This window comes from Hirundo rustica, chromosome 17 (genome assembly GCF_015227805.2).
Source record: "Hirundo rustica isolate bHirRus1 chromosome 17, bHirRus1.pri.v3, whole genome shotgun sequence".
Lineage (NCBI taxonomy): Eukaryota > Metazoa > Chordata > Aves > Passeriformes > Hirundinidae > Hirundo > Hirundo rustica.
The window spans coordinates 3128101-3155600 of NC_053466.1; the positions used below are offsets into that span (position 1 = coordinate 3128101).

At 44.6% G+C, this 27500-nt stretch overlaps 1 protein-coding gene across 1 annotated transcript in view; it reads left to right on the plus strand.

Annotated features, from left to right (window-relative positions):
- The first annotated feature begins 2721 nt into the window (after positions 1–2721).
- The window catches only part of MLXIP (MLX interacting protein), a 44842-nt gene continuing 20063 nt past the window's right edge, over positions 2722–27500 (plus strand). Inside the window, exons 1-3 of the mRNA XM_040080627.2 lie at positions 2722–3092; positions 26101–26207; positions 26523–26608. Of these exons, the coding sequence (XP_039936561.1) occupies positions 2722–3092; positions 26101–26207; positions 26523–26608 (564 nt within the window). The remainder of the gene's footprint in view (positions 3093–26100; positions 26208–26522; positions 26609–27500) is intronic.

Here is a 27500-nt window from a genome sequence, read left to right on the forward strand (position 1 = left end):
TAGTTTGGTTTTTATCCTTCTCCAGATTAGTGAATTAAACCGGGAGACGCGTATCAAGGAGTTCCATACGGGGTGGAACTGGAGAGAGAGGAAAGGACAAGTAGAAGCAAGGCTGTAACTCAAGATGGGTCCCAGAAGGAAAGGCCTCTGAACAGGTAAGGCTTGTGCCAGGGACAGAGCAGCAGCAGCCTGGAGCAGGGCACGGCTGGAGGTTTCCTGGGAGCAGGATGGGTACGGAGTGGGGCTGGACTCCCACACTCACCCCTGGCCCAGGCTGTGAGCAGAGTCCTTGAGCTCTTTCCCTTATCAGTATGGGAATCCTTATCTTCCTGTCTGTAGATTCGGGAGGATAATCTCACCACTGAGTGGTGTGGAATACACTGGGCGTTAAACAGTTAGGATGTCTCTGTTCACAGTGTGTATTACAGTCGAATTCCTCCTGTCCTAAAAGCCTATTTCAAGGAATTGATGTTCCTTGAGGGTGGTGGCCTATGGTTTACCTTGCACTGTGGATTGATGAAAAACAGTAAGAAAAGACTCAAAAATGCTGTGGGCTCTTAGTGTTTCCCTGTGCCTCCTGGAATTCCTTGCTGTGGAGCAGGAGAGGATCGCTGGCAGTCTTGAACTGTTACTGATCACCTAAATGCTCATCTTAAAAGGGCAAACCGAGAGGTCTGTCTCCAAAACAAATGGAATTATTTTAAGGGATGCTCCTTTCCTTACATCTGGCAGAAGAGAAAACCCTGAACTTGTGTTGTAGCTGAAAGCTGCTGCCCTTTCTTTAGATAATGGTGTACTCCTAACACTTCCTAGAAAATTGCACTGCTACCTAATGATTTTATTTGAACAAGTTACCTGTCTTCTCCTGCAGGAGGAAACACTGGCTTGCTTAGAATTTAGTGAGGTCAGTGTACAGGCTGTTGTCATGGAAATACTTTATACAGTGCTGCTACTTTTGTGATCTTTTTAGCTCAGACTTAGTTCTTAATAAACTACATGGAAGACTTTTAATAGGTATTGTTAAACTGTGAATGTTGTTTTGAAATGTTTTCATTTTTTTTTGTATTTAAAATATTCTCAGCATGTCTTGCTGGGTGGCAGCACTTTTTTCTTTATTTCCTTTTTCTCTTTTTCCTCTTTTTTTCTTTTTTTTTAAAGCAAATGTTAATATAAGATAGCAATAACCAGATTTGAAGCTAAATATGACTGGCCTTTTCTTCAGAATTTGAGTCATGCATGATGCTGATTAAGAGCTGAATGCTAGTTTTGTTTTTTAAGGATCTGAGACAGCTCTCACATGATGTGATCATTCCTTACTGTTGCTTTCATGTGTGGGGAAGTGTTTGACCTACCACTCCTCCCCTAAACACAGGGATCAGCCTTGATTCCATGCTAATGGGGAATGTCAGATCATTGCATGGGCGTAATTGGGATATTGCAGGGATGCCTCTTTTCTCCTCGCCCAAAACTTGCTCTCAATCTCTTAAGTCTCCCTTGATCTTGTTTCTGGTTTAACACACCAGAAAAAGTGGCTATTCAGTGTTTGGCAGCTTTTTCCCTCCTGAGGGTGGCTATGTAGAAGAGCCTGGTTTTTCATGTTAAGTGTGAGGTCCTAAAACTGAAATAATATATGCAATTTAGTAGAAATGCTTTGGAATGTGTGTCCTAGGATCTGACTGCTCTACTGGTCATGGAGGTTTGAACTGCAGGGCAAGTTTGAGATCTTTTCTCTTGACTTTGTGTACACATGCACATGTGTATGGGGTTTTGTGCTGTAGGATGATGCTCTCTCCCCACACTGGCCCTATTGCTGTGCTTTTATGTTAACCTACAGGATCCATTTTTTCTTTTATGCTTTTGAGAAGGATAAAATCTGACCTTTACTTCCCCTGGAACAACTGTGGTTCCTTTTTATGTGCTGCTGAGCAGGTACTAGTATAGGTGTGAGCCACTAACCTGACAGCAGGAGCTCCCTGTCCTGACCTCTCTGTGACTCTGCAGGTCTCCAGCTTCTCTGGTTGTCCTGGCTTCTTGCAGACCGCTTCTGGAAAATAAGAAGCAATTTAGTGCATTAAAGACAATTTAAGTATTTCTAGAGCATTTGCTCTCTCAACATACTTCAACCATTTTTGGACTGTCCTCTACATCTTGTGTTCCTCGCAGTCCCTTAAGTTTAAGAATGTTTTCCATAATCGTTAGAGCTGGAAGGGATTTCTGGGGATCACTCAGTCCAACCACCCTGCCCAGGCAGGGTCACCTGGCGCAGGTGACACAGGAACGCATCCAGGTGTGTTTGGAATGTCTCCAGAGGGGGAGAACCCATCGCCTCCCTGGGCAGTTCCACTGCTCTGCCACCCTCAACGTAAAGGAGCTGTTCCTCGTGTTGAGGTGGAACATTTCGTTTAATTTGGTTTAAAAAAAAAAAAAAAAAAAAAAAAAAAAAAAAAAAAAAAAAAAAAGTCCTGCTGGATCACTTAAACCAGCCATCCTCAGAAAGAGTGGGGACATTCCTGGCACAGGGCAGAGGCGGCAGCAGCGCCTTCCCCATTTTTTAAGACCAGCGATCCCGGCGGAACCTCGGCGCGTCCCCCATCCCGGCGGGGGCAGGGCGGCGGCGGGGCCGCTCCGTCGCCTTTAAGCGCGGCGGGGGCCGGCGCGGGGCGGAGCGGGGCGGTGGCGGCGCAGAGCGGGCGCGGGCTCGGCCGCGGCGGCAGCGGGGCCATGGCCGCCGACGTGTTCATGCGGCCGGCGCGGCTGCTCGGGGCGGCGGGGCCGCTGTCCCCCCGCACGGAGCCCGACGAGGACTCGTCGGACACGGACGACGGCGGAGCGTCGCCGGGCGGGGGGCGGCGGTGCGGGCCGCGGCGGGGGCAGCCCCCGGGCCCTCAGATCATCCACTCGGGGCACTTCATGGTCTCGTCGCCGCACAGCGAGCACCCGCCCAAGAAGGGCTACGACTTCGACACGGTCAACGAGCAGACCTGCCAGACCTACCAGTTCGGGGCGGCCCGCGGCGGCGGCGGCGCCGGCGGCCGCCTCAGCATCGACGCGTCCCTCACGAAGCTGTTCGAGTGCATGTCCCTGGCCTACAGGTACCGCCGGGGGCCGAGCGGCGCCGGGAGCGAGCCCCGGCCGGGCTGGGCGGGAAGGACCGCGCCGGGACCCGGGACCGTGTGAGGGGAGGGGTCGCAGCCGAGCGGGGTTCCCCCGGCCCGACCCGACCCACACGCGGGGTTCGGTGCCGTTTTTGTTTTCAGCGAACTTGGGGGATCCTGGCGGGCGCTTCCCCGCAGGCCCGAGGCCCGTGGTTGGGGGGGGAGCGGGGGGAGTCGCTGCCGCCCCCGCCGTGAGGGCTGAGGGCTGGGGTCCCGCTCGCCCCGGCTGGCTGCTGGCGCCGCTGGAAGCCCTCAGCATCCCGCGGCCAGGCTGGGAGCCGCTGGAAGCCTCTAGTGCTAAACAGAAACCCTTAAAGGGCAAAGTGCCCCGCTCGATGTGAAACCCGGCCAGTTTTCCTTTTTCCCCTCCCCAAATTTTATTTTTGTAACAAAGTCAAGCAAGCCGGGCTCTGTCGCCGTTTCCTTTGTTCCTGTGGTGGCTGCAGCTGGCAGCAGCACTTCCTGGGTTTATCTGCACCTTTTGCTCAGACTTCGATTGTGCTTTTCATCTCTTCTGTAAGGCGTTATATTCCCATTTATCCCCTTTGTCTGTCATCCAAAATGGAGGCAGAGCTGTGGAAGAGAAGTGTTTTGGAAAGATGTGTGTCTGCTCAAGTCTTTTGTTCTGTGTGATATAGCAGAAACCGGATCCAATCTGATGTTCTCTGCTGAGCGTATTTTGGAAGTTGATTAAAAGGGTTGATGGAAAATGCCTCTTGGCATATCAACGGAAATATTTATTTTCATCCATAGGAACCATGTTAGCTTGCTAAAAGAAAATCAACTTTGCCCACCCCAAATTCCTCTATTTAAGTATTGCTCAATGAAGAGGAAGCAGTAGAACTATCCTGTGCAGTAGTGAGAAGATGTGATGTAAGTAATCCTAAAATTTTGGTAATATTGGCCAAGAACATTATTAGTTATTGGCAAGAGACTGAACCTCAGATAAGGTGTATGATATACAGTGGATATACACGGTTGTGTTTTGCACTTACAAAAGAAAAAAAAAAAGTAAGCCTTAATTAAAAATTAATCAATCTGCCTTTATTGTACAAGCTGGGAGGAACTTGCAAAAGAACCATAGGGATTTTGAAGGACAGAATTGGACTGCTCATATGCATCTGCTCCTCAGCCTCTATCACCTTTGTTTGATTTTGTGCTTCCACTAGTGTGTCCTTGGGATTTTGAAACTGAGGATCACATCCGATGCAAAGGAATAATTCTTTTATGCTGACTGACTGTACTGAACTCTGATGTAGGTGAATAAATCAAGCACCCAATTTATTTCAGAAGAAATAATTTTATCCTGCATGCTGGTGGTAGCGTGAGGCAAGGTGCAAAAAATATCTTCTTAGAGGCTGCCAAAGAAAAGCACGTTCTTAATGCTTAGGGTTTGCTGAGTTGCAGCCCTGAAGCATCCTGCCCAGATCCAGCCAGCTTACTCAGCAGCTTTGGGATACAATTTTTAAATCCGCCAAACAAACCAACTGTAAACTTGGGTCTAAAAAGGATTAAAGTAATTCTGGGAAGTCTGATTTGAGGTGATGAACGTGGCTGTGAAATGGGAAATGTCTTTTTAACAAATGATTGAGCCTGTAGGTTGTGGGTGTCTCTGTCCACATCGTCCTCAGGTTGGATTTGATCTTGCTTGGTTTATGGCGATGTTTTCATGGCTGTTGCCTCATTTCTCATTATTGCCTGTCAGATCCAGCACTGACAAAACACACAGATTCTGTGTTAATGTTTTTTGTGCTGCCTTTGCCGGATAGAAATTCACTCTAGAAAGGAGCTGGGGGTGTGGAAACCAACAGCAAAAACTGTAACACAGAAGAGTGAAGATGTGTGGATTTTGCTTTGCGGGGGCTTGAGCTGCCTGCAGAGCTGGGTGATGCAGCGGTGTTAAACACAAACCCAAGGAAGCTGCTGTAAGGGAGCTCTTTGTGTGATATTTATTGACATGTGACGCTCCTTGCTGGTATTTCAGTGTTTAAAGTTTTAAAGAGAAGCAGTAAAAAACGTGTGGTACGCATTAGCTCTGCCGATGGACTAGAAAGCAGAGTTTTTCTAGATTACCTCAGTCATTACCTGGGTCATTACCTCGGGTGGTTTGTTTGGAAGCGACCAAATTTATGCTGGATCACGGATTCATGGTGTGCCCTGGGCTCTTTTAATTGTGCTGTAATTTTTTTTGAGTTTGGCTTTGTGCTGTTAACGGTCAAACTTTTTATGATTAAAAAAACTTAATTTCTGAACACCAGGGAAGCGATTCCCTCCTGCCTTTGAGCAGTACAAACCATCATGATTCCAATTTCCATCGCAGCTGTTTCAGTCACACAGCCAGATGCACAGCTTGAAAAGTCTCATTTCAGATAAGCCATTCCAGAGAGGAAGATATGCCTGTAGCATGATCCCCTGTACAGTGAGCAGATTAAAACCATTTTTTAAATTAATAAGTAACTTATAAACGCTGGGGTTTACAACAGGTGTCACGCAGGCTGTACTTTATCTAAATGTCACCTGCTTTTCTGATGAGATTGATTATGGGAGCTGTACCACACTGATAGAGGTAAAAGAACATTGGTTTTCCCCTTTTAGCCCCTTCATCTCAGCTCTTTAAATCAATGTGACCTTGCAGACCCTGACGCGTAGGTAGCTAGAATTGATCTGCTGCAGGCAGGTCACTTTATACAGGAAAAATATCTTAAAAAGTATTCTTCTCAAAATGAGAGAGACCTTTGACACTGCTCATTCTAATGAGAAACTGTGCTCCTGGGTGCATGACCTACAATGGGCAGAATTAAGTAAAAATGTTATGTCATGTTATTTAATTTAGTAAAGCACTCTAATAACTTTACCATTATCCAAATAATTACATTACCCAGAAATAGCTTCCCGAAGCTGAACTGTATTCAGAAATATTCCAACAACAGCCTGTCATGAGGGTTTGGTTTTTTTTTTTTTCCTGAGATTGGGACACAAGAATTTTTTCTCTTTGTTTTGGAGACTTCTTGTCTCCAGTGGAAGAATCATGTTCAGCTCCATATAGAATGCAGGCTGAAGACTTTTGCCTGTGTTCTACGTGGTGAAAAATTGTGCTTTACAAAAGGGCAGTGTAAACCATTTACTGCCCTGACAGTCTGGAATATGGGACATCGGACTTCCCTGTGGAAAGCTTCACTTTGGGAAGAATGGTGCATAGTTTAAGGTTCAAAACCTGAAATAGGAACTTTTCTGAATTGCATGTGCAGCTCTGAAAAATGGATGTTGGGAATCAGTGGCCTTGTGCTAGTTTATCTCAAGGGTAGAGAGGTAAATCCTGCTAAAATGACTAATGGAATTATTGCAGGGAGTAGGAAATACTCCTGGAAAAGTGTATTACTCTTGGAAAAAAGTAGATTTAAGTTGATTATTTATTTTCTCTGGGTGTAAAATGGATAAGTGACATTGCAGATTTCAGTTATACGCACGCCCTGTGAATAAATAAGAGGTTGATGAGGCTCTGAGACCACATAAATAATAATTTTGTGTATGAAGGTTCCCTTCTTGTGCAGTGCTGGGGAGACAGTCCTGCAGTGGAGAGAATGGGCTCCCCAGATGTGTGTGGTCACGTACATTGTGTAAACAGAGCACAAGCTTTATTTTAGGAATTCTTAATGATACTACTCACACTGGGTGGTGTTATTTTTAAACTATTATATATTATTAGTCAGTCATTGCTTATCTTATAGCGTTGGGCATGGTAGGGTAGATGAAGATGAGTTTGTGGGCTCATTTATTCTTAAGTAGCCTCAGAGTTCTCTCACCTTTTAATAAGAGCTTAAGGAACATGCCAGGTGTTGTACTTGAGGTAAGAGTGTTAACGTTGGCATGAGATCCTTGTCCAAAACCCTCTGGATCCTGCTTGCTAAAGCTGCGCAGAGCAGGAGAGTGGGGTCTGGGAACTGGGACAAAAGCTGCCTTGTGAGCAGTTTGCCAGGTCATTTCTAGATTTCATCTCTCCTCTTTAGCAATATGACTCCTTCACTTCATGTAGATGTAAGCCAAAAATATTCCCTTCCTCAGTGGACTGACGTTAGGGGTCAGCTTGTTTCCAGAGCACCTTTGCCACACATTCTTTGTTAGTGCAGTGTTTGGGGGAGTTCTCAGCAGTGCTGATACCACCTGGAGACTAAAAACTTCCAGAATTCAGTTACATATTTCACATTGCTGCTTGTTTTACTCTGATAAAAACACCTCTCTTCACCTTTGAATTTAGCCAAACTTGAGCAGACTTGCTGTTACAAGTATTTTTTAACCGCAGTGAGGATCCCTTCAAAGCAAGGGTGCCGTATTCAGGGTGCAATGTGAATCAGGACACTGGTACTGAGCCTCTTACCCTGCTTATGTCAAATGCTTGATATAGTCACAAGCTTTTAAGCTCTGTGTAAGATGCACTTTGAAATTCCACCTTGACAACCTTGAACCTCAGGATGGTTTGCAGAAGGGTTGCTGAGCTGTTCTTGTCTCAGAGATGCATTTCTTTGCCCAAGTAAACATTTAGTAGTGGTAGTGAGAAGGCCTTGGTTCAGATTAAGGTTTTGGTGTCTTCAAGGCTACAAATGACTACAGGAAGAGCAGACAAATTCTGTGGACAGAGGTTTAGATACAGGGACAATTTTGTTTGTTTTGCTCCTGGCTATTTTGGTGTCTCTGCAGACTGGTTTCTATGGACCTGGTTGGGCAGGGTGTTACTATAGAGGTGAGGGGACAGTAGTCACCTTTTTCATTAAAAACACACATTGTTGTCATCTCTTGAGTTACCATTTAATCTACATGTTTTGTTGTAGTTCTCATCTTGGGTTTTTACTCAGTAAACAGATGTTATTTTCTGGCTTAAATACAACATGGATTTCATAATCATTTTTGATGGATATGCTGAAATAGGGAAGAGGGAGCTAGTTTGTCCTCCGACTGCCAGTTCTCAAGAAGTTTTGCGTGATCTGAAAAAAATTTGGCTGAACTTTGAGATTTGGCATGATGTTTAGTGAAGAGTTTGTGCTGCATGATTATGATGTGCTTTAAATGGCAACAGAAATTAATACATTGATTTCCAGTTCTCTCCAGCCCCTTACCCGTTTTTATTTCTTTCTGCTGAGTGGCCGGAGGAATTAAAGCCAAGAAACCCAAAATTCAGGTCTTGGCTTTACTCATGTTTTTCCACACACCCCTTTAGTAGGTCACAGAACCATTCTTGTGTGTTACTTTCCCACGTGGGGGGGGAAAAAAAAATTTCCATTCTTCTGGAAAGCAGAGTTGATATTCAGTCACTTGAGCAGCTGCTTATCTGACTGTGTGTCCTTAAGCTATGATTAGTCTTAATCAAACAAAAGGGTATCTAGTGATGCTGCAAGCTGGGAAGGGGTGGGGAGGAATAAAGGGAGCTTTGTAGCCATTTTCAGCTGAAGGCTGGGCATTTCTGGGATGTCAGAGGCATTTTGACAGGCTTGAAGGAGAGAGTGAACTCTTTAAGTTGTTTGGGTGGGTGGAATTTCTCCCCTAATAACAGCACTCAGAGATCCGTTGTAAAGCAGGAAGAGTTGAAGGGGCAAGGAATGAGGCTGGAAGCTCGCTGAGATGTGGAGTGAAATTAAGAGGATCTTTGAGGAATGCACTGAGTGAATTAGAAGGGCCAAGATAAAGCCACAGGAAGAACTGGACGGTGTTGACAGAGGCCACAGGGATGGAAACAGGAAAGAAAAAATGAGATACTGCAAAGTTTAAGTCAAACAAAGGATGTCTCAGCCGACTGAGTGGGTTTGAGCCTGGGTTACAAACTGAACCCCCGTGAGTGGGGAAACCCCCTGCAGCAGGGGTGGGTGGAATGACAGCAAGGAAAGGGAAGTCTCTAATAGTGGTGGGGACTGTGGAGAAGAAAAGAGGTTGGAGTTGTACTTAAATGAGATTTGAATAAAAGGACAGAGGTAAATGATGACAATGAGTTGGGGAGAAAAGAGAATGCTGGTGTAAGGCTGTTCAGGGCAGGAGAAATAAGAATGAAAGGGAGGAATATATGGAAAGTAAGGCTAGATGATGGAAGGTGTGGCTGGCGCTGGAAAAGTCCAGTGTTTATTCCCCATGCTTTGATCTGTGATGGGAGTTAGATAGGAAGCACTTGGTGAGGGTGTGCCTGATAAAGGAGAGAATGAGCTGGATGGACTCAGATATGGAAGTCATGGATGATCAAGCAGTGAGATGGCGGCAGGAGATCTGAAATTCCTGGTTTGGCTCTTCTCATGTTGCCCTGCTGCCTTTTGCTTTTGGAGAGAAAGTGTTCTCTTTTTAAAACAGAGCAACAACAAACCTTATCAGTTGAGAAACCTGGACCAGTTTGGGTTTAATCTGGTATTTTATTTTTAATTAACAGACTACAGGCTATATGCTTGCAACTTCCTTTCTTTGTATGCAGAAATTAATTGCATGTACAGTTTCCCTCATCTGTCCTTTGATATCTTAATATCATTGGCACAAACAGTTCTTTAAAGACAAAACTTCTAAGCTACTTCTGAGGAAAAAGACAAGCTCTCTAAACTCTTTGATGGCTATAGAAATATTTTACAGCTTTCATACAATTTTCCTTTCGCTCTGGAAAGGAAACCTTTAACATGTCCATAAAACAATTATGAAGATGATTAGGAAAAGTACTTGTTTCAGTTGCCTCCAAAGAAAATAGAGTTGGTTCTTTGTGTTTCAGACAGTGATGGAAAAACCTGAATCTGATTGTTTTTTATGCAAGCTAGAGTTACACTATTGTCGCAGTTTCTGAAGCAGGAAGGCTTGAAAAATGGGGTCAGGAAAGGCAAGGTTCTTCAGAAATTGCTTCTAATAGTTTTAGTATCAGAACAAAAATTCTGAACATGATCTTTTCAAATAATTTTTGTTTGTTTGCTCAAATGGGAGTTGGAAGGTCATTTTTGGTTGTTTTTGAACATAAAACACACTGACTTGGTGTCACTCCTGATACAATTAATGGAGCCATCCCTTGGTAAGTAAAGCAGCCATTGCCATTGAAAATGTTCCAGTGTGAATTTGCCACAGCTTATTTACTTTGTGACACAAAACTCTTCACTAACCCTTGGCTTCTTGGCTGTTGATCTTAGATAAATCAGTTACTGCTTTTTCCTCCCTTTCTCCAGTCTGAAAGGACCAAAACAGTGTCGACACTTCAGAGTCCCAGATGTGTGTGCTGGCCTTTTAGAAAGAGGGAAACAAGGCATGTTTAGAAATATGAAGTTTAGAAGTGAGCTGACAGAGGAGTCAAAAGGAAGACCTGTCAAAGATGACACTTCAGCTACAAACTTAATAAAGGAAAGAGAACAAAAATGGAAGAAAGATTTAGAAGGGGAGGATGAAGAAGATGTGCAGCTTACTGACATGTCCCTTAGAAAAGCTACTGAACTGATGAGGAACCTTACAGGTAGAAATGACAGGGTAATAAAACCAGGCTGGGATTTGAAGGGCGATCCTGATGCTTCTGGAAGGCAGTGCTCTACTAGGTGCCCTTGGCCCTTCACTGAATTGCCTGAGAAGCACCTGCTCCCTGCCCTGGCTGTGGTTCTGAGAGGCGTTGTTGCTCTCATTGTCCAGTCCCCAAAAAACCCTTTAATATCTGGAGCATCACTCTGGGTTCCTGAATGTGCTGCTGACAGTGGCCTTCTGGAGAATCTGGAAAACCCTTTTGTTCTGTTGGGCTCGGAAGTCTAAGTGGTGTGAGCTCGTTTGAGCTGTCAGATGGTTAATAGCCATTAGAGGCATGATCCCTTTCCTCAAGAGAGATTTGTTCAGGAGCTGAATGTGCCTCTCCAGGCAGCAGGAGGGCCCTGCCTGCTTGGGAACCCTTTACTCTGCAAGCAGAAATGGAGGGCTCCTCATCTGTCTTCCTGCCTTGGCTCCATGCACTGCAGTTGCTGGACTCTGCTTCCCTGTGTTAAATCTACAGCTGGATTAAACAGAAGTTTGCTTGAACTCGGTGGGGATAGTGTTTTATCTTCCTGCCATTCCCACACGTGTGACAATCTGTGACAGTCTCTTATCGGTCTCCTCCAGGATTAAAGCCTCTGAGGAGAGCCTGGGTGACACCTTGGCCGATCTGTGTTGTGAATGGCTGCAGGGGAATCGCCTGTTCCCTCTCTGTTAAGCAGATTTCACTTTGTGCCTTAAGGTATGGAAACTCTTGAGTGCTGCTTAAGAGCAAGCTCAGCAGCAGTTACCTTTGTGAAAGATTAGTATTTTTAGTTTGCTGTCAGCTGTGACACCAGTGGGTAACAGAAAATGGGATTGTAAAGGACCATAGGAAGCCATCTAGGCCCAGGGGAAAGATCCCTTCCTTTGGGTGGTTATCCAGACCACGGCCGCTTGTAAGGTATGTGAAGGTACAAAGCCCACAGTGTTAGGAGTGGTTCTCAGGGCTGCTTTGTCACCTTTGGGACTGCAAGAGAAATGGTGACATGCCAGATAGAAAGGGCTTACAGGGCACTGCTTGGATTATCATGTAGCAGGGTATTAGTGGAAGAATCTGATTCACTTCAATTAGTGATATGTCAGTGTGTTTTGGCCAGAATACTCCTGACCTAGAGATAACCCTTTGCCATGACGTGGTTGGTGATGTACCGTGATGTGAGGAAAAGCTTCAGCTGTTTAAGTAGCTAAGCATTGCTGCGTAATGAATGGATCGCTTTTCCTGAAAAGCACAGAAAAAATTTAATGACTTATTAAATTTTAATGACTTGTTAGAGAGCTTTTTATCCTTGGTTTTGTGTTTGCAGCACATTATCTACAACAGTAATGCACATCTGGAGACCTTTTAGTCTCTCTACTTCTAGTTTAGCTGATGATGTAGTGCAAGGAAGCAGTGGCAATACAGCCTTTTTTGCTATATTTAATGCCTTTTCTTGCTGTATTTTTAGGTGTTGTAGTGTCTTCCTACATACAGAGACAAATGCTTTTTAAAAAAATTATAGTGGGAGATTTCTGGGGTTATCTTTATTGCTCATTTATATCATACCAGAGCAAGCAGAGAATATCTTTTTGGGTAGAGTACATACGTGGTGTTTATGCTTCTGTTTCATTGCCGATTAACAGTATTTCCCTATGCATTCTCCCGGTGATTTGGGGATAAAAGAACAGAATTCAGAGCAGAAATAAGTGTTGAGGCTGCTTTTAGCTGAAAGAGCAAGGAAGAATGGTTGAAGAGATTAGTCCATGAAAAGTTGTCCTTACTCAAGCAAAGGAGTCTGGTGCTTGTTACAGTTTTGTTCCTGCATGAGCTTGAAAGGATTTCTCCCATCTCAGGAGATGGTGTCCTCGTCTTTGCCGCTTTTGGGTGAGGCTTACTTGTCCTAGGGCTGGCTTGTGAATTAACAAGAATTGAAGAGTGGAGCCTTAAGGGTGACTGAGGGGGTAAGGAGAAGATCCAGATAACCTTGCTCTTGTGTAATAGGTTTGCCCTTCTTGAGAAAGAGGGTTGCTGGTAGTTGTTTTGGAAGTGAGATAGCAGCTGCATTGTTTACAGTTGGGTTTTGCAAATCTGGGGGGAAGGTGGCAGCTTGCAAGTGTGACCTGCCCTGAACTCTTTTTGTGGGATGTTTGCTCCTCCCAGCTTTGTCCTGCACTGCATCTGCCCTGGTATTCTGAGAGTCCTGCTGATGTGGGTCCTCAGAGGTGTCTGTGCTGAGAGCTTGTGTGAACACCAGGGCCTTTAGTGCCATTAGAGTCCCTGTGGTGAGTGCAGGACCTTGGTCCTGTGTCCTGTCAGGCAGAGGGAGCGAAGGAACAAAGGTGTGCAAGTGTTTTGTCTTGACAAGTTTGTGTTGCAGCTCTGCTGCTGCTTGGAACAGATCTGCAGAAGCACAGTTAAGCAGGATTGGGCCTTTTCTTTTCACTGATCCATCCAGTGGAGGCTGTTAGTCCTCAGAGATCAGCAGTGTTGTTCTTTATGAGAGACATGTCTGCATTACAAGATTCAAGCAAACCTAGCAGAGGCACGAAGGAGGCTTTGCTTCTGGAATCTGTCAAGTTCATTGTTTTCAGAATTCTGTAGCGTGGGATGTTTACTCGAAATCCTGGCCTCCTTTCCCTCTGCTGCTTTGTTTACTCTCCCTTCCCTCAAGGTCCCATAGTAACGGGTGCTCTGCCTGCAGCAGTTCAAGGACACAACAGCTGAAGTGACCTTGGCCAGCATGGCTGGGAGACCTCTGGCCAGAGTGCAGCACATCAGTGACTTCTGTATCCAGCAGCCAAACCCTTCCCCAGCCCATGTGAGCTTGTCCAAAACACTTCTTGTCCACATTGCCCCATCTGTGGCAGGGACTTGGTTGTCTTGGCACCAATTTCTAATGTAGGGCAAGGGTTAGACTCACTCCAGCCAGCCAGGGTGATGATACAGAGCCCAGGCCTCTGTGGTAGTGCTGGTGTGTCTTTGGAGCAGCTGGAATGTGGGGTTTCACAATAGACCTAAAAATAACTCAGGCCCTCAGTGTTTAGTTACTGGATGTTGATGTGAATGTGAGCCATCACAGGCTCTTCTGCTCAAGTCTTTATGCATCCTACATCTAGATTTTAGGCTGCTCTTAAATCCAGTTTGTCCTCACTGTCCACACCATTCACAAAGAGACAGAGACCAAATGGTGCAAGAATTGTGGAAGAGCTTCTCATGTCTTTGTAATTGTTTGAAGTCCATGACTGCTCTTGATTATCTTTTTATCATGCAGACTTTTGCTTTTGGTGCTGTGGTGTGACACTTGATTTACCCTGTGTTAGTTGTTGAAAGCCATTACTTTGGAGGCAGATGTGACCAAGGTAAAAAAGGAAAGGCATGCACATAAAAAAGAAAACTTAAAAAAGAAGGCAAAAAGGAAATACCTGAGCTTTTGGGTCTGGCCGCTGTTAGAGAAGTGCCAAACAGGAAGAGGGCAGTGGAAGATCTTGCTGCATTCCTGATCTGCCAGTCATTGGATATGGATATTATCTGCTGCCACGTTTCCCAGAGCAAAGAATGATATAATTTGTTTTGTTCTTTGATGGTCACTCTCTGCTCATCCTGATGAATTTCTGTATGTTTACGTAGGAGCTGTAGTCTGAGTAAATTCAGCCATGGCTAGTCAAGCTCTGTTAATAATATTTACAGTGACAACTGTGCATCAGGAGAACTCCCAGTATTTGAGTGAGAGGCAACACAGCAAAGTCCTGATCCTGCTAAGCTGTGTAGTGGATTCAGGAACGGCTCTGAAATGTGCTCATCTGTGAGCAGCACACAGAGGTCTGGATGTTACAGATCAGGCTTCTTGTGTTAGCTCATCCTGTTAAGTGTCCAAGGAACGTATCTGTATAAACTCGTGAATATTGGTATCTGCACAGCTTAGTCCAGCTTTCTGTTTGCTTGGTAAACATCTGTCCTTGACAGGATCGAGGTTGAGGAAACTTGGATAGAAAATGTGCTGGTGGTGTGGCAGATGTGGGAAAGCATGAAGCTATGAAAGGGAATCAACTACTTGCTTTTGCTCTTTAAAACACAGCTTTTGAGACAGAATATTGAACGCAGGGGTTGTAGAGGACGTTTGCCACCCGGAAACATACAACAGTGACTTTTCTGGATAAGAGGATATAAAACTTTAAGAAAGGAAGGACTAAGTCAAGGGATTTGGATATGGTTGTGAAATATTTAGCCCTGTTACAAAGCCAGAGAAGCTCTTTGAATGTTGTCTGCTTATTTCAAATGAACGTAGTCTTGGGATGGGAGAGCTGACTCGTTCAGGAATACAAATATCCTCAAGGAGGAACCTGCACCCACTTCAGGTAATTATTAGCAACTATGTTTGACACCTAAAACAGAAGACAGAGATTGTGAAATAATTGCTTTGGGAAACCAAAACAATCTGTCCAAAAACTGAGGCATCCAAGCTGTTGAGAAGTCACCATAGTGGCTATTTTCTACTACAAATGTCATTATCCTTCCCGTTTCAAAGCAGAGTCTTGCCAAATCAGTATACATGCTCAGCTGGGGGCGGGGGGGGATGTGTCTATAAAGAGCAAAAAGAGAAACTGTGTAGTTCCTCAGTTCACTTTTAGGGAGTGAGTTAATACACTCGCTAATATCATTTTCCTTTAGAGCTGGGAGGGGCTGGTTGTTGGGAGCTGTCAGGATCACCGTAGGGACGAGCTCATCCTGCTGTGACCCTTCCCCACGCACCTGCTCACCCACTGCTGGGACTGAGCACAGGAAGGCTGGACCTGTGGCACCCTGCATGGGTGTTCTTACAGCCCTTGCCAAAGCAGGTGCCAGGTGCTGGACTGAGTTGCACAGTGTTTTCATATCAGCTGGGGAAAAATTCCAGGCAGCGTTTGGTCTCTGGAAGCTGCGGATCAGGCCAGAGAGTCTGGCTGTGGCTGCTCTCTGTGGCAGCAGCCCCGTTCTGTGCTGCTGCCTTTAGGTGCTGGGGATTCCATGGTCTTGTGAAAGCACAGAGGCAGTATGTTTGTGACTGCAGTGACACTGTGATCTGAGTCATTCCTCCTGTGAGGAAGGGTAATCTGCAGTCAAACTGCCTGGGAACAAGAGACATTCTTGAATCCTGGTCTCTCTCTCGTGCTGTGTGAAATTGTTAACCCTTAATGGAAACCATGGAGTTAGATTGCATTTATTTACCTTATCAAATCAGCAAATGTTACTGAAGAGCAGAGCTTAGCTTCATGAGTAGATGCATAGAATTCCACAATAAAAGCTAATTCATTACTGTTTCTAATAAAATTTTGGTCTGTGAAGGCTGTTGTTTAGGAACTCTGCGTGGATCCCATCTGTTTTTAGTATCCAGTTGTACAAGTAGAACCCTCAAATCTCCAGTAAAAATCTTAGCAAAGCTTAAGGAGACTAAAACTTTTATTAGCAGTTTTTATTAGCACATTAGTGGGCTTGGTGTGTAAGCTTGGCATGTGGTGATTATAGGCTGGGTGCATGTAGCAGGCTTTTGGAAATGGGGAGACAGATCCTAGGAAATTCTGAGAGGTTGCTTCTCTCCATAGCAATAAACTTGCAAGAAGTGTTACTTATCTTTTACATGAGCTTTCCCAAGGGACTGTCGTGTCCCCAGGACAGGACTTTATAGGATGAAGGTTGGGAGTGGGGTTTTTTTTTGTTTGTTTGTTTGTTTTGCGATTTTGGCACATAGGAAAAACACAGTTTAAAGAAAATACTTGAGTGAGTGTCATTTAGTGACTTGGTTGTTGTTTTGCTTGTAGTAAGATTTGTGAAAGTGCTGATGCTGTCACGTGTTTTACTGGTGAAGTCACCACTTGCTTTGGGACATAAACCATCTCAGTCCCTTTGAAAGTCAGTCCAGCAGTGTCTTTTAACTGATGCACAGGTGAATGGCGTGAGACTTTCTGAACCATTTTGCTACTTGATATTTAATCGTGGTGGTTACCTGGAGCAAAGGAATGACTTTATAAGGGTATCATGCAATAAAACAGGGTCCTTCTCTGACACTCGCCGCATGCAGCGAGGTTAAATACTGCTTTATGAAGTTAACTGCTGTGAAACGTTCATCAGTTCCCTGTGCTGTGCATAGTTACCATAACCACCACCAGTATAAAATAACAGATCCAACAATTCAGCAGGACTGCAGCCACCAAGGACAGGGTTGATCTCTCCATCTGTGTGTGGGAACCTGGCATTGCCCTTGGCCTCTCCAATCCTAGACAGGCAACGGGAGCCAGCTGGGAAAAGTGTGGTGAGGATTATGTGGCACGAGCATTATTAGCAGCTTCCCTGCCAACCCGTGTCCCAATTAATTAAGGAAGGATCGCTCACACAGCCTTCCCTCCATTGCAGCAGACAAATCTTCACAGCTCCAGTTTGGCTGATGATCTGGAGGTGGAAGTTTGTTTTCCACTCTGTGTTCTCTAAATGTTCAACCTTCCCCGAAGTCTGTGGTCTTGGATGGGTGGATCCTGGGAATTTAACGGCCGTATTTGAAATGTGGCTGCCCCCATGGCAGTGCCATGCACAGGGCAGTGGGGTGTTCACCGTGAATTGAAGGGCTGGTTTTGGTGAAGCATTGCCAGAGCACTCGTTTGTGCACAGTCCAGGAAAGCTTCTAAGTGGAGACTTTTCCTGTGAGTTGTGCATGACCTTTTAGAGACTTCACCCCCCACCCCATTGCAGGCTGTATTATGTGAGTTCTGGAAGGAGCTTTCTCTCTACATCATCTTTCTCTGGGATTTTGACTGATCTCTGAGTAGTTTCTGTAGTAACACAATGGTGCCTTTACCCTGCTTCTGTCTCTTGTGTAGTTTCTGGTTCAGCTTTTATGTAAACTTTGAATAAACTGTGTGTGCTGTTGCAATCTTGAGTCTGTAATAACTGAATTTGGGAATCAGCCTGGTGTTTTTCAAGCTGCAGGGAGCCGGCTGCAGACAGCTGGGATGAAAGCTTTGTGTCACAGGGGGAGAGCTGGGGGAGCATCTCTGCTTTTTCAAACCCATAAGGCGCTTTCAGAATAAGATCCCTGAAGTCTCGCAGTGTATTTATAGGCTTGTAATGTTGTTCAGAGAATGTTACAGTATCCTCTGCGGCAGAAGTGCTGGTTTCAGGTTTCTCAAGCATGGTAAACAGCTCTGGGCTCCGGCGGTATGTGAGCTGCTCAGAGAGCTGGGCTGATCTGCCACGCTGATAGGGTTTGTTTGGGTTTTTCAGAAGCTCCATGTGTGAAAAATCTTTTTAAGTCACAGATCATCACATCTTGATCAGTTCATTAATCTAGGCTGGGGCCTTAATGTTCAAAAAGATGCTGATACATTTACAGCTCTCCGTACAAGAGGGTCCATCACCAACAGCCATCCTTTCAAATGAAAATGGAGGTGTACTGCAAAACCCTATCAGTTCCTGATCATCTGTATTGGGAAACAGCTCTTTGTAGTGAATATTGTGATTCTGAGAAGGCTGATGAAAAGCCAGTGGCAGAAATCAAGTCTTAGGAAGAAGTGGAAAATTTTAAGACGCTGAAGTAGGATCACTTTAGTTAATATTGAAGCAGCTCTAAAAATGACACTTCTTTCCACCATGCACGAGAGCACAGGAAGCACTTCAGAAAGAAGGAAAACAAAATGTATTGAAAAAAAGAAGGAAAACTAAATGTAGTGATCTGATGTGAAAAATGTAAATCTAATCCTTGCTAAAGCTTACCCTTGCTGGTAGCATTTCTAGCGTCGGGTGTGTGTCTGAGGTATGCTTGGCTGGTGTTCTGTCCTTGCTTTTCACTGACACACTTTGTGCTCATGGGCAGCTGCTCTCCATCACGGCATTTCAGATTTGGGCAGTGAAAGGGGTGGGATTTGCCTCTGAGCCTGGATCTCAGAGCAGTGTGTCAGTTTTGTGTGTCAGCTTCTTTTTCCATGATGGGGTTTCTCGTAGTTCTTTAAGAAGGTCCTGATTTTGACCGTGGAAGTGTGTGGCATTTTATAAAGAGTTAATATTTATAAAGTTACAAAGTATGTGGCTTTTGTAAGGGGGCAAAGTTAAGGAGAGCAGGGATGAAGGAGAGGTCAGCAGTGACAGATGTGATGGTAAGGCCCATTTTCTCAGCCTTTTGACTGACATATTAATGACAGTACTTAAGAAGCCTTTTTTCTTCTCATGCTGTTCCAGTTCTGTACTAAAGTGAGCCACTGTTGTACAAGTGTCTGAAAAGCAGGAACATTGCTAGAAGTATCCTTTGATTTCTGACTGGAAATGAGAAGCTGTCTAAATATTCTGAGTCTTTAAATAGCCACTGGCTGAAGGACATTATGGCCTTCAAGTCTCCTTGATATTTGTACTGTTCTTTGTGTTTGCCCAGTGCTATTTTCACCCTTTCATAACCTGTGTGAAACCTGCATCTGGTGAAGGCATTTCTCAGTGGTCCTTCCCAGCTGCCTGCAGCCTCCTCCTGCACGCAGCTGACCCTGGCCATGTTGTGTTTGACTAAAACCACAGCAAGTGACTCCTTTCCCTGGGTGACACAGTGGTGGTGATGTGAAAAACTCTCAGGGCAGGTATGATAATGCTCCCAAAATGTGAGTTTTTCGTCTGTCCCTGAGGAGGCTGCCTTGACACAACACCTGCCTGGTCATTCCCGAGTCCAGCATAGACCGGGTTGTCAGAGCAAGAGCTCAGGCACTGCAAACTCTCATTTATGCTAATTACATTAAACTTTCAAGCTTAAAATAGCATTGAATTTATAATATAAATAAATCATTTCTTGTGGATTTGTTAGGGCAGCAGGAGTATTTGCTTCAGGCATACAAGTGACCTTTCACTTTCCTGTTCCATTTCAGGAGGTGCATACCTGAGCCTGCCTGCATGAAATCAGTTGAGATAACATATTTCTTGGCAGGTGTTGGAATTCCAGTTTGCCAGTGGCTAAATTTGATCTTTGTTTTTATTTTTCTAACAGTTCTTAATAGGTAATGCTCATGACAGAGGAAAAATATTTGTCTGGTCCAGTATCTCTGTCTTCAAGATGAAAGTATTATTTTTAAAAGGTGATGTATCAACCAGTGAGGGGACGTTGTGGTTGGTTTAAAGTGTTTGATTTAACTTCAGCACGAAGCTCCCTGCTGTCGTTGGTGGTCTGTGGGCAGTAGAACATCCCTCCACAGCCCTGAGCCTGCTACTGTGGGAGGGTTTCAGGGAAGGAGGATGAACCAGGTAACGAAGCAAATGACCTAAATCTGCCTTTTAAAATGAGCTCTGTCTGGGATTAGTATCCTCGAGCTGCAGCTGGGATTAACTGTGTAGGTAGGAATTGTAAGGTGCTAGAACGTGGTCTTCTCACCAGTCCTACACACATTCACGCCGTGTAGAAATGTTTTGGTTTCTCTTGCCTGCCCCTTTGCTCCAACACACAATGCTTATAATCTGATTCTCTGAATGAACCTTTGTTTGGGGAAATACTGTTAGTTTTGGCTCTTGGAGAGCTGAGCTGACAGGCCCAACTCCCCAACAAAACAGATTGGAGATTAAAAAATGAATTAAAACCACGCCTTCAAAAAAAAAAAAAAATGCTGGGGAGAAGCCAGAAAGTTCCTTTTCTGTGTTGCTGAGAAAGCTGATCTATTTAGCTACTGTACTATCAAGTCTGATTTTTGTCTTATTACTTAATTTAAGAGTCTCACTGCCATTACCTGTAATAAAAGTAAAATTCTTACTCTACCTCAAAAAACTGCATGATTGCGTACAGGAAGGAACTGGGGGGAGGGAGGAAGTGGGTTTGGAGGCTGGAGCTAATAAGGCAAAAAAGAGTTTTTTTAGCAAAAAGGCAGGGGGAATCCATTACCTAAACAGGAAAGCATAGGACATTTCTGTAGCTCGTTCCCATAACCTGAATTGACAAAATTTTGATTTGAAAAGAAAATAATTTGTTTACAACCATAGCACATTGGACTCTAGTGATCTGTAGAAGGAATTCCGGCAGACATGCAGGAGCTGCCTTCCAGCCTATCTGCTGGCCTTGCTGGGAATACATATTTGGGCAGCAGGACAGGCCTGTGGAATCTAAACCACAGCACTTGGTGGTTTGTGTTTAAATTCCATGTACCGTAGATCTTGGCCAGGTGCTCTCTGAGTGCAAGAGAAAAAACAACACCTCCTGAGCTAGGGAGCCAAATGCAGCCAGATTTTCCTTGTCCCTGCATATCAAAACAAGTGAAAAATGAGAGGGTGGAAATTAGGGGTTTATGTGCAAAGCACAGTGGTACATCAAAAAAAATCCGTGTGCTGCTTCTACTGTGTCACTCACACACTTTGCAGCCATGGGCATGTAATTCCCTCTTTCCTTATTTTAAGCAGGAGATCCTGCATTCCATCCTCAGAGGATGCTTTAAAAACTTCTTACTTGGTGCAGCATTTAGTTCACTACAATCCCAAGATCACTTCACAGGTGAAATTCCTGCTCAGCAACTTTTACACATCATGGTGTGGAGAGTAAACTTAAATTTTTCTGAATGGGAAAAGGGGATTTTTCAGGCTGATGTTTACAGCAAAGTCTTCCCTATTGCCTTTTATTAGAAAAGGATTTCAACATAAGGCTGTGGTACTGCTGTGAGCATTTCTGAGGGAGATAAAAATGGGGAGCTGCAAGTTGAATCAGAAACAGCTGAATAAAGCATTTGAACTGTGTAAAAGCCATAAGCTCTACCATGCTATACTATATAGTTTCCATTTAATCAACATGCATTCAAGCCACCTGTTAAGTGGAGGATATGTGGAATTTATCTTAATATTTTAAAGTCTGCTTCTCTACCCCTTCAGTGTTCTTTGTAGAAACCAGTTTCCTAAAATGCTGGCATTTCTTAAGGCTAATAAGTAATGAAAAATCCCTAAATGTCTTCTGGGTTTGCACACAGGTAAATGTCCCCTTTCTGCCCACATCTGGAGGGTGCTTGTGTTATGTGGTTTTATGCTGACTGAAGTCCAACTTAAAATCCTCTGCTTAAGGGAGGAGAACAGGGGATTCTTCTGTTGTGAGTCATCTCAGAGCTTGATCCTGCTTCTACAGATGTCGGAAGGAGTTTCTCATTGAGTTGATTAATTGAATGTTGTTTCAGTGCTAGGGAGAGCTACTGGTTTAAATTTTGTAGCAGTCAATGGCATCTCTCGTGTGTCTGGTAGGAAGAGGGTCACCCCTTTGCCTTGTCTCTGCTGAGTCCGAAGCATCACTAAAATATCCTGCAAGATCATTAACTGACTGTTATTAACCTAGAGCAATGAGATTCTCAGAGGCAAAACTTGGCTTGTAAATGGATACTGTCAGTGTACTGCTAGAATTCAAACCTGCTCTCTAATTACGTTTCAGTTGATTGAAGAAAAATTTAGAAATCAAAGGTGTTGAAGGGAATCGGGTCACACTCTCACAGTGGATGTCTGTTTCTTGTACTTTTTTTTTTTTCCCCCTGCAAATTTTGTGATGTTTGAAGGTTTGTAATTGTTCTAAAACACAGCTACTTTCACTGGAGTTTTAGAAATGTAGAATTGTTAGAGATCAGTGCTGTGTTATCTGTCTGCCTGCTTGGATCTGAGTTGCCTGAGGTATAGTTCCTGAGCTGGGAAAATGCCTGTAAAATCCTTGGTGTATCCAGGACTCCTAGGTGAAAGTTTCAACAGACGGAAGTAGCACCCTTGGGTGCCTGCAGCCTCTCCTCTGACAGCCCTCCAAAGCACGTTGGGGCCACTGCATCCAAGGGGATTTCCAGCTCTGCTGGCTGCTGAGCTGAAGCTCTTTTGGCTGGTTTGCTGTGATCAAATCACTTGATGAGGACATTTGGATTCAGGAGGTGGAGATTTCTTCATGGGAGACTGAGCTGAGCTGCTGGAATGCATTGCGAGTCACCCATCAGATGGTTCTCAGCTGCTTTGGTTTGATCTGTGTGTGATAGTGAGGAGAATGTGAAATTCCCCCTTCTTTCAGCATTGCTTACATGAGCTGAGCTTCTGGCAGCAGCATTCCCTGCAGGATGCACCCAGGAGCCCGGCTCGCTGTGCTGCTCAGCTTGAGCACCCTCTGTGCAGCACCAGCATCCCCACAAGCTGTGGGTGCAGCTGTCCTGGCTTGTGCTGTGCACCGTTGGGTGCAGTTCTCCCTTGGGATGTTCTCCTGCTCCCCTCGTTGGGAGCAGCATCCCTGCAGAGCTGCAGCAGCTGTTGGAGCGGGGGCCAGGAGCACTGCTGTGCCCCTGGGTTGTGCTGCAGGTTCATGGTGGCCATCCACCTGTTGGGAAGTTGCTCCACATTTGCTGTAGGAGTTGGTGTGGTCTTCCAGAACTGGCAGGAGCAGCAGCCAGATGGTCTCTCCAGTTGTTTGGGTTTTTTCCTTGTTGTTGTTTTTGCTGCTTTAAAATCTGAAGGCTGCTTTCAGTTAGGCAGCTGCTCCCAGTCACAGTGCTGTTCAAAGTAATTGACTTTCCATTGACTTTGGAATTTGGAATAGTGTCTAAATATTGTTGTCAGCTTCATGCTGATTCCTCTCCACTGAGGCTGAAGTCGTTTCACTTATGACCTCAAGCTGGACTTGTGTTTTGCTCCCATGGGAACTAAAAATAATAATTACTTTAAGAATAGGTTCTTAATCACTTCCTTCTTTTGATGTACTGGTTTTGTTTAGCATTTTCTATGAATATAATTGAAAATATTTTAAACTATTTGTGTTTTAATTCCAGTTTTAATTAGCTCATTGAAGATGCAAGGAGTGTACCAGACTTGATTACAGGTCCTCTTAGTCTTTTTATAGAAAAGCATTTGCTCTTGTTATTCTGAGCAGATTATTAGAGTTTTGTTGCTTTGGCAAACTGTCGAGTCACACAGAGCTATGAAGAGATGAACATTAGGCTGACAGATTTCTTAGTCAAAGGCATGAGGGCACTTTGTCAGTGCTGGTGATGCATCAGCACGTTAATCTCCTGTCTCCAAACTGTTAATGTACAGATGAGAAACAGGAAAAGATGTGCTTTAGTCTGGGTTTAGAAGGTAGGATAAGGCATGGAGTGGCTCTGAGGCAGAGCTGGCTGTGCAGTGAACACTGAAGGTGTTGGGATAGTTTGCAGTGATGGGAGAAATATTAAATGGATGGAGATCCACTCTCTGCCCTTACACATGGGTTGGGTAACAGCAAGATGAAATAGTTGGAGATCTTTCCATTAACTAAAAGTCTTGAAATTCATAAGTGGAGTTTTGGGAGATGTATTTCAAAGAGTGGCATATGGATGCACTACTGAAAAGAAATAATCCAGAAGGATTTTCTAAATGTCTGTGACCATACAGAGTCTGATGGTACTGAGTGTCTTAAAGCACAAGTACATTAATAATGATTTTTCTATTCCTTGCTAATAGTTGACATGGTTTACTCTCCCTCTGTCAGTGAAGTTGCTTACTCCAGCAAGTCTGCTTGTCTTGGGGATGCTTGTGTTCTATTTTGTGTACCAAATTTTGTTTATACTCTATTTTTTATCGTGCACCAGTGTCACAAAGGCTGCAGCACAGCCTTGTGGCATAGTCCTGGGTGCAGCCTACAACCCCAAAGGGGCAGCTGTGCAAGGACAGGGCTCACAACTTGGTCACTTACCCATTCTCTTGCTGCTGGGAATTATCTTTTTAGTGCGGTTCATGCCTGGTCTCTGCATCTGCTTCCTTGTGCATACAAGAACATTGCAGTTTATTTTTAAAGAGGGCAAGGAGGAAAAAAAATGATATCACAGTCAGGCAACATCTCATCTGCTGGTGCATTGCTACAACCTGTTGCCACAACAGACATTTTATACAGCAGTAAAATTGAAAGAGCCAAGCTGGTTTTCTTTACCTGTCTCTTGGCTGATGCCTGGCATTTGCTCCTCTGTTACTGTCAGGGTACCTGAGTGTGAGAGCAGTTGTGGTGTCAGCAAGGGAGGAAAGAAATGGTGAGCCAAATACCTGCAAAAATGTTAGTTTAATATCCTGGTATTGGCAGCTCTGGCATTCTGGTAGCTTTTGTTTAGGCTGAGGACTTCTTACTTGTTTATAGTATTGCATGTTTTAATTAAAAGGTTTCTCTAAAAAGAGCTGCTATTGTGAGGTTTCCCGGACCAAATAGGAAAGTGGGATCATCAGTTCTCCCCCCTCAGGCTCTATGCATGGGCTTTGGTGAGCCAAGGGAAGTGCCTTGTGCTTCTGTAGGATGTGCTTGGAAGTGCCTTGTGCTTCTGTAGGATGTGCTTCCTATTTGCACAGCCATTTTAGAGCTTACATGTGAAATGAGCTTTTAAGATAAGTAATTCCTCTCCAAGTTCATTTGTACTGAATGTGTGAGGCAAATGACCTGTGCCAGGGCGCTGTCTGTGCTGGTACATCTCCAGTGCCGCTGCAGATCACGGCAGAGACCATTCCTGACTGACCACGTGCTCAGGGCATCTCTTCTGAGAGGGCACAGGTTTGTAGGTGCCGTTGCTGCTGTCACTCCTTCGTGTCCATCAGCCCTTGACCTGCTGCTCGTAGTGTGTCAAGGTGAACCTGTTTCCTTTGTTGTTGTGTGAGGTGCAGTTGGTATTGATGGTCCAGTTCCCTCATAGCAAGGTTGCACGAACAGCACAGGAGACAAGCTTGGAAGATGTGGGGCTAAAACCCTCCAAAACAAGAGAGAGAACCTGGGATAAGCACAGTTCCTATACTTTAATCTCTGGCTTGAAATTTACGATGTTTTGAGTATTTCCTGCTTCCTCTGCCTGGTCAATAATATGGATTAATGATTCATAAAGGTGTGTTTTAAGGGCTGGGTAGTTTGTGTTTATACAGTGCTTACTAGAGTCCCTGCTGATTCTTCCTTTTTCTTTCCATTTCCCTTCCACCTCCCAGGAGCATTCATGCATAAGCAATTTCTTTTTCCAGCCTTGCCTTTCCTTGGAGAAAAGTTACTCTTTCCAGCCTGTTGGTACTCCTTTGTGCCCAGCTCTGATTACCAGCAGTGTAGAATTGGTGGGTTATGTTTTTTCTTGGGCCAGAACTGGCATTTCATTCCTCCTTTCCAGTGTTACCAGCCTCGAAAATCAAATGGAGCTGTATCTGACCAAACATACAGAAGCCTCTTAAATAATCTGATCCCAGTTGGTGGGAGCTCATAGATTGGGACTAGAAAAGGTGTGATGCTGGCGAAGAGGAAAGTGTGGGTGAAATGAATTTCATTCCTGATGATCTTCATGAGACCAGTTATGACAGTTCTTACGGAGAACTCTTGAAGACTGGGTTCATCTCTGGCTCCCGGCTCAGTGAGCCGAGGACAGCAAAAGTTGTGACTGGCCAAGTGCAGCTGCTTGTTTCATCTCTTGACAGTTTGACTGGTTTAGGGGGATTATTTGAAAGGAAGGGAGAGAGAAAAATTGAAAGCAGTATGATTTGTTGTCTGTTTCATTGCAGCGGAAGGTTGGTTTCACCGAAATGGAAAAATTTTAAGGGATTGAAGCTTCAGTGGAGAGATAAAATCCGTCTCAATAACGCCATCTGGAGGGCCTGGTACATGCAGTGTAAGTACCGTGCTGGGGGCGGGTCTTTCTTGAGACATCGGTGAGAGCCAGAGAATTGAAATTCTTGTCTAGTGAAAAGCTTGGAATCTGCTCGAGGTCTGACGTTTCAGAGGCAGCGCCGTTGGATGAGGGCGTTCCTGGATGTGCCCGCACTGAGGATGTGCTGAGTGCTCCAAGCACAGCCCGTGTTCTCCCTGTTTGCTGTTTATGGGGAAGGAATCCTGGCTAGGCTCCCTGGCACACCTTGCCACTGAAGTGACAGCTCTCTGCAGGTCCTGCTCGTGCTCAGCACTTGCATTTTCGCTGTTGTTTCAGACCTGGAGAAGCGCAAGAACCCCGTGTGCCACTTTGTGACCCCTCTGGACGGCTCCGTGGACGTGGACGAGCACCGGCGGCCAGAGGTGTGTGAAACTTTGGGAACAGCCCAGTGAGCTCTGGATTTGTAACAGGATTTTCTGGTCTGCTGGAAACAAGGGCAGCATAGCCAATTTGTGCTCTGTTTTTATTTAGAAGGGACCACTAAAAGCAGAGTGAACCCGGTTTTGTTAGTTGATCACGTTAGGATGATCAAGGTGCAGCCAGAAGGACATTTCTTATCTGTGTAACTTTAATGTTAATGTTGTAGTTTAATGAATCATAAGTCGTAGAAGTGCTATATGAATAGTTAGGATTTTGACAGCCACTGCTGTCTAATGACTGGAAGTCGGTGGGAAATCAGAGTGATGAGTATTTTCAGGACTGAATCTAAGTGACCCTGGGAGAGTTTTCTGGATTTTATGTAATTGGAGAGGTGTGGTTTCAAGAGAACAAGCAATTTCTTTTTCTGTGGTGAGGTAGTTTCACAGTCAGATCAAATATGAGTTTGTGTTCTTTCATTTTTGTGCTCCTGTAAACATAAATGAAAACTAACATCTGCCCTCTGGCTCCTTGCAGAAAACCAGTTGAGGCCCTTGATGTGGCAATATGTGGCTTTCTCTATACTGCATAACTCTAGAATAATTTGTAACTCAGAGGAGTTCCAGATGAGTTTGTGGAACTGTCTCAGGTTTTTGAAAGAACAGTGTTGATGTTTGTGTTGAAAGTGACCCTCGAACACAAAGTTAAGGCTCTCATTAGTCTGCTCTCCCTAACTTACACACTGCTCTCTGTGATACATTGAAGACCCACATTGTCTGATCCTTTTGTTGCCATCAGTGTGTGGCCTGCAAGGTCCTCCCTGAGCTGGACATCAGATTTCTATTGCTTTGTCTCATTCGTAGCAGCTTTTGCTTCTGTGTGTGTCTGTGCATGGAC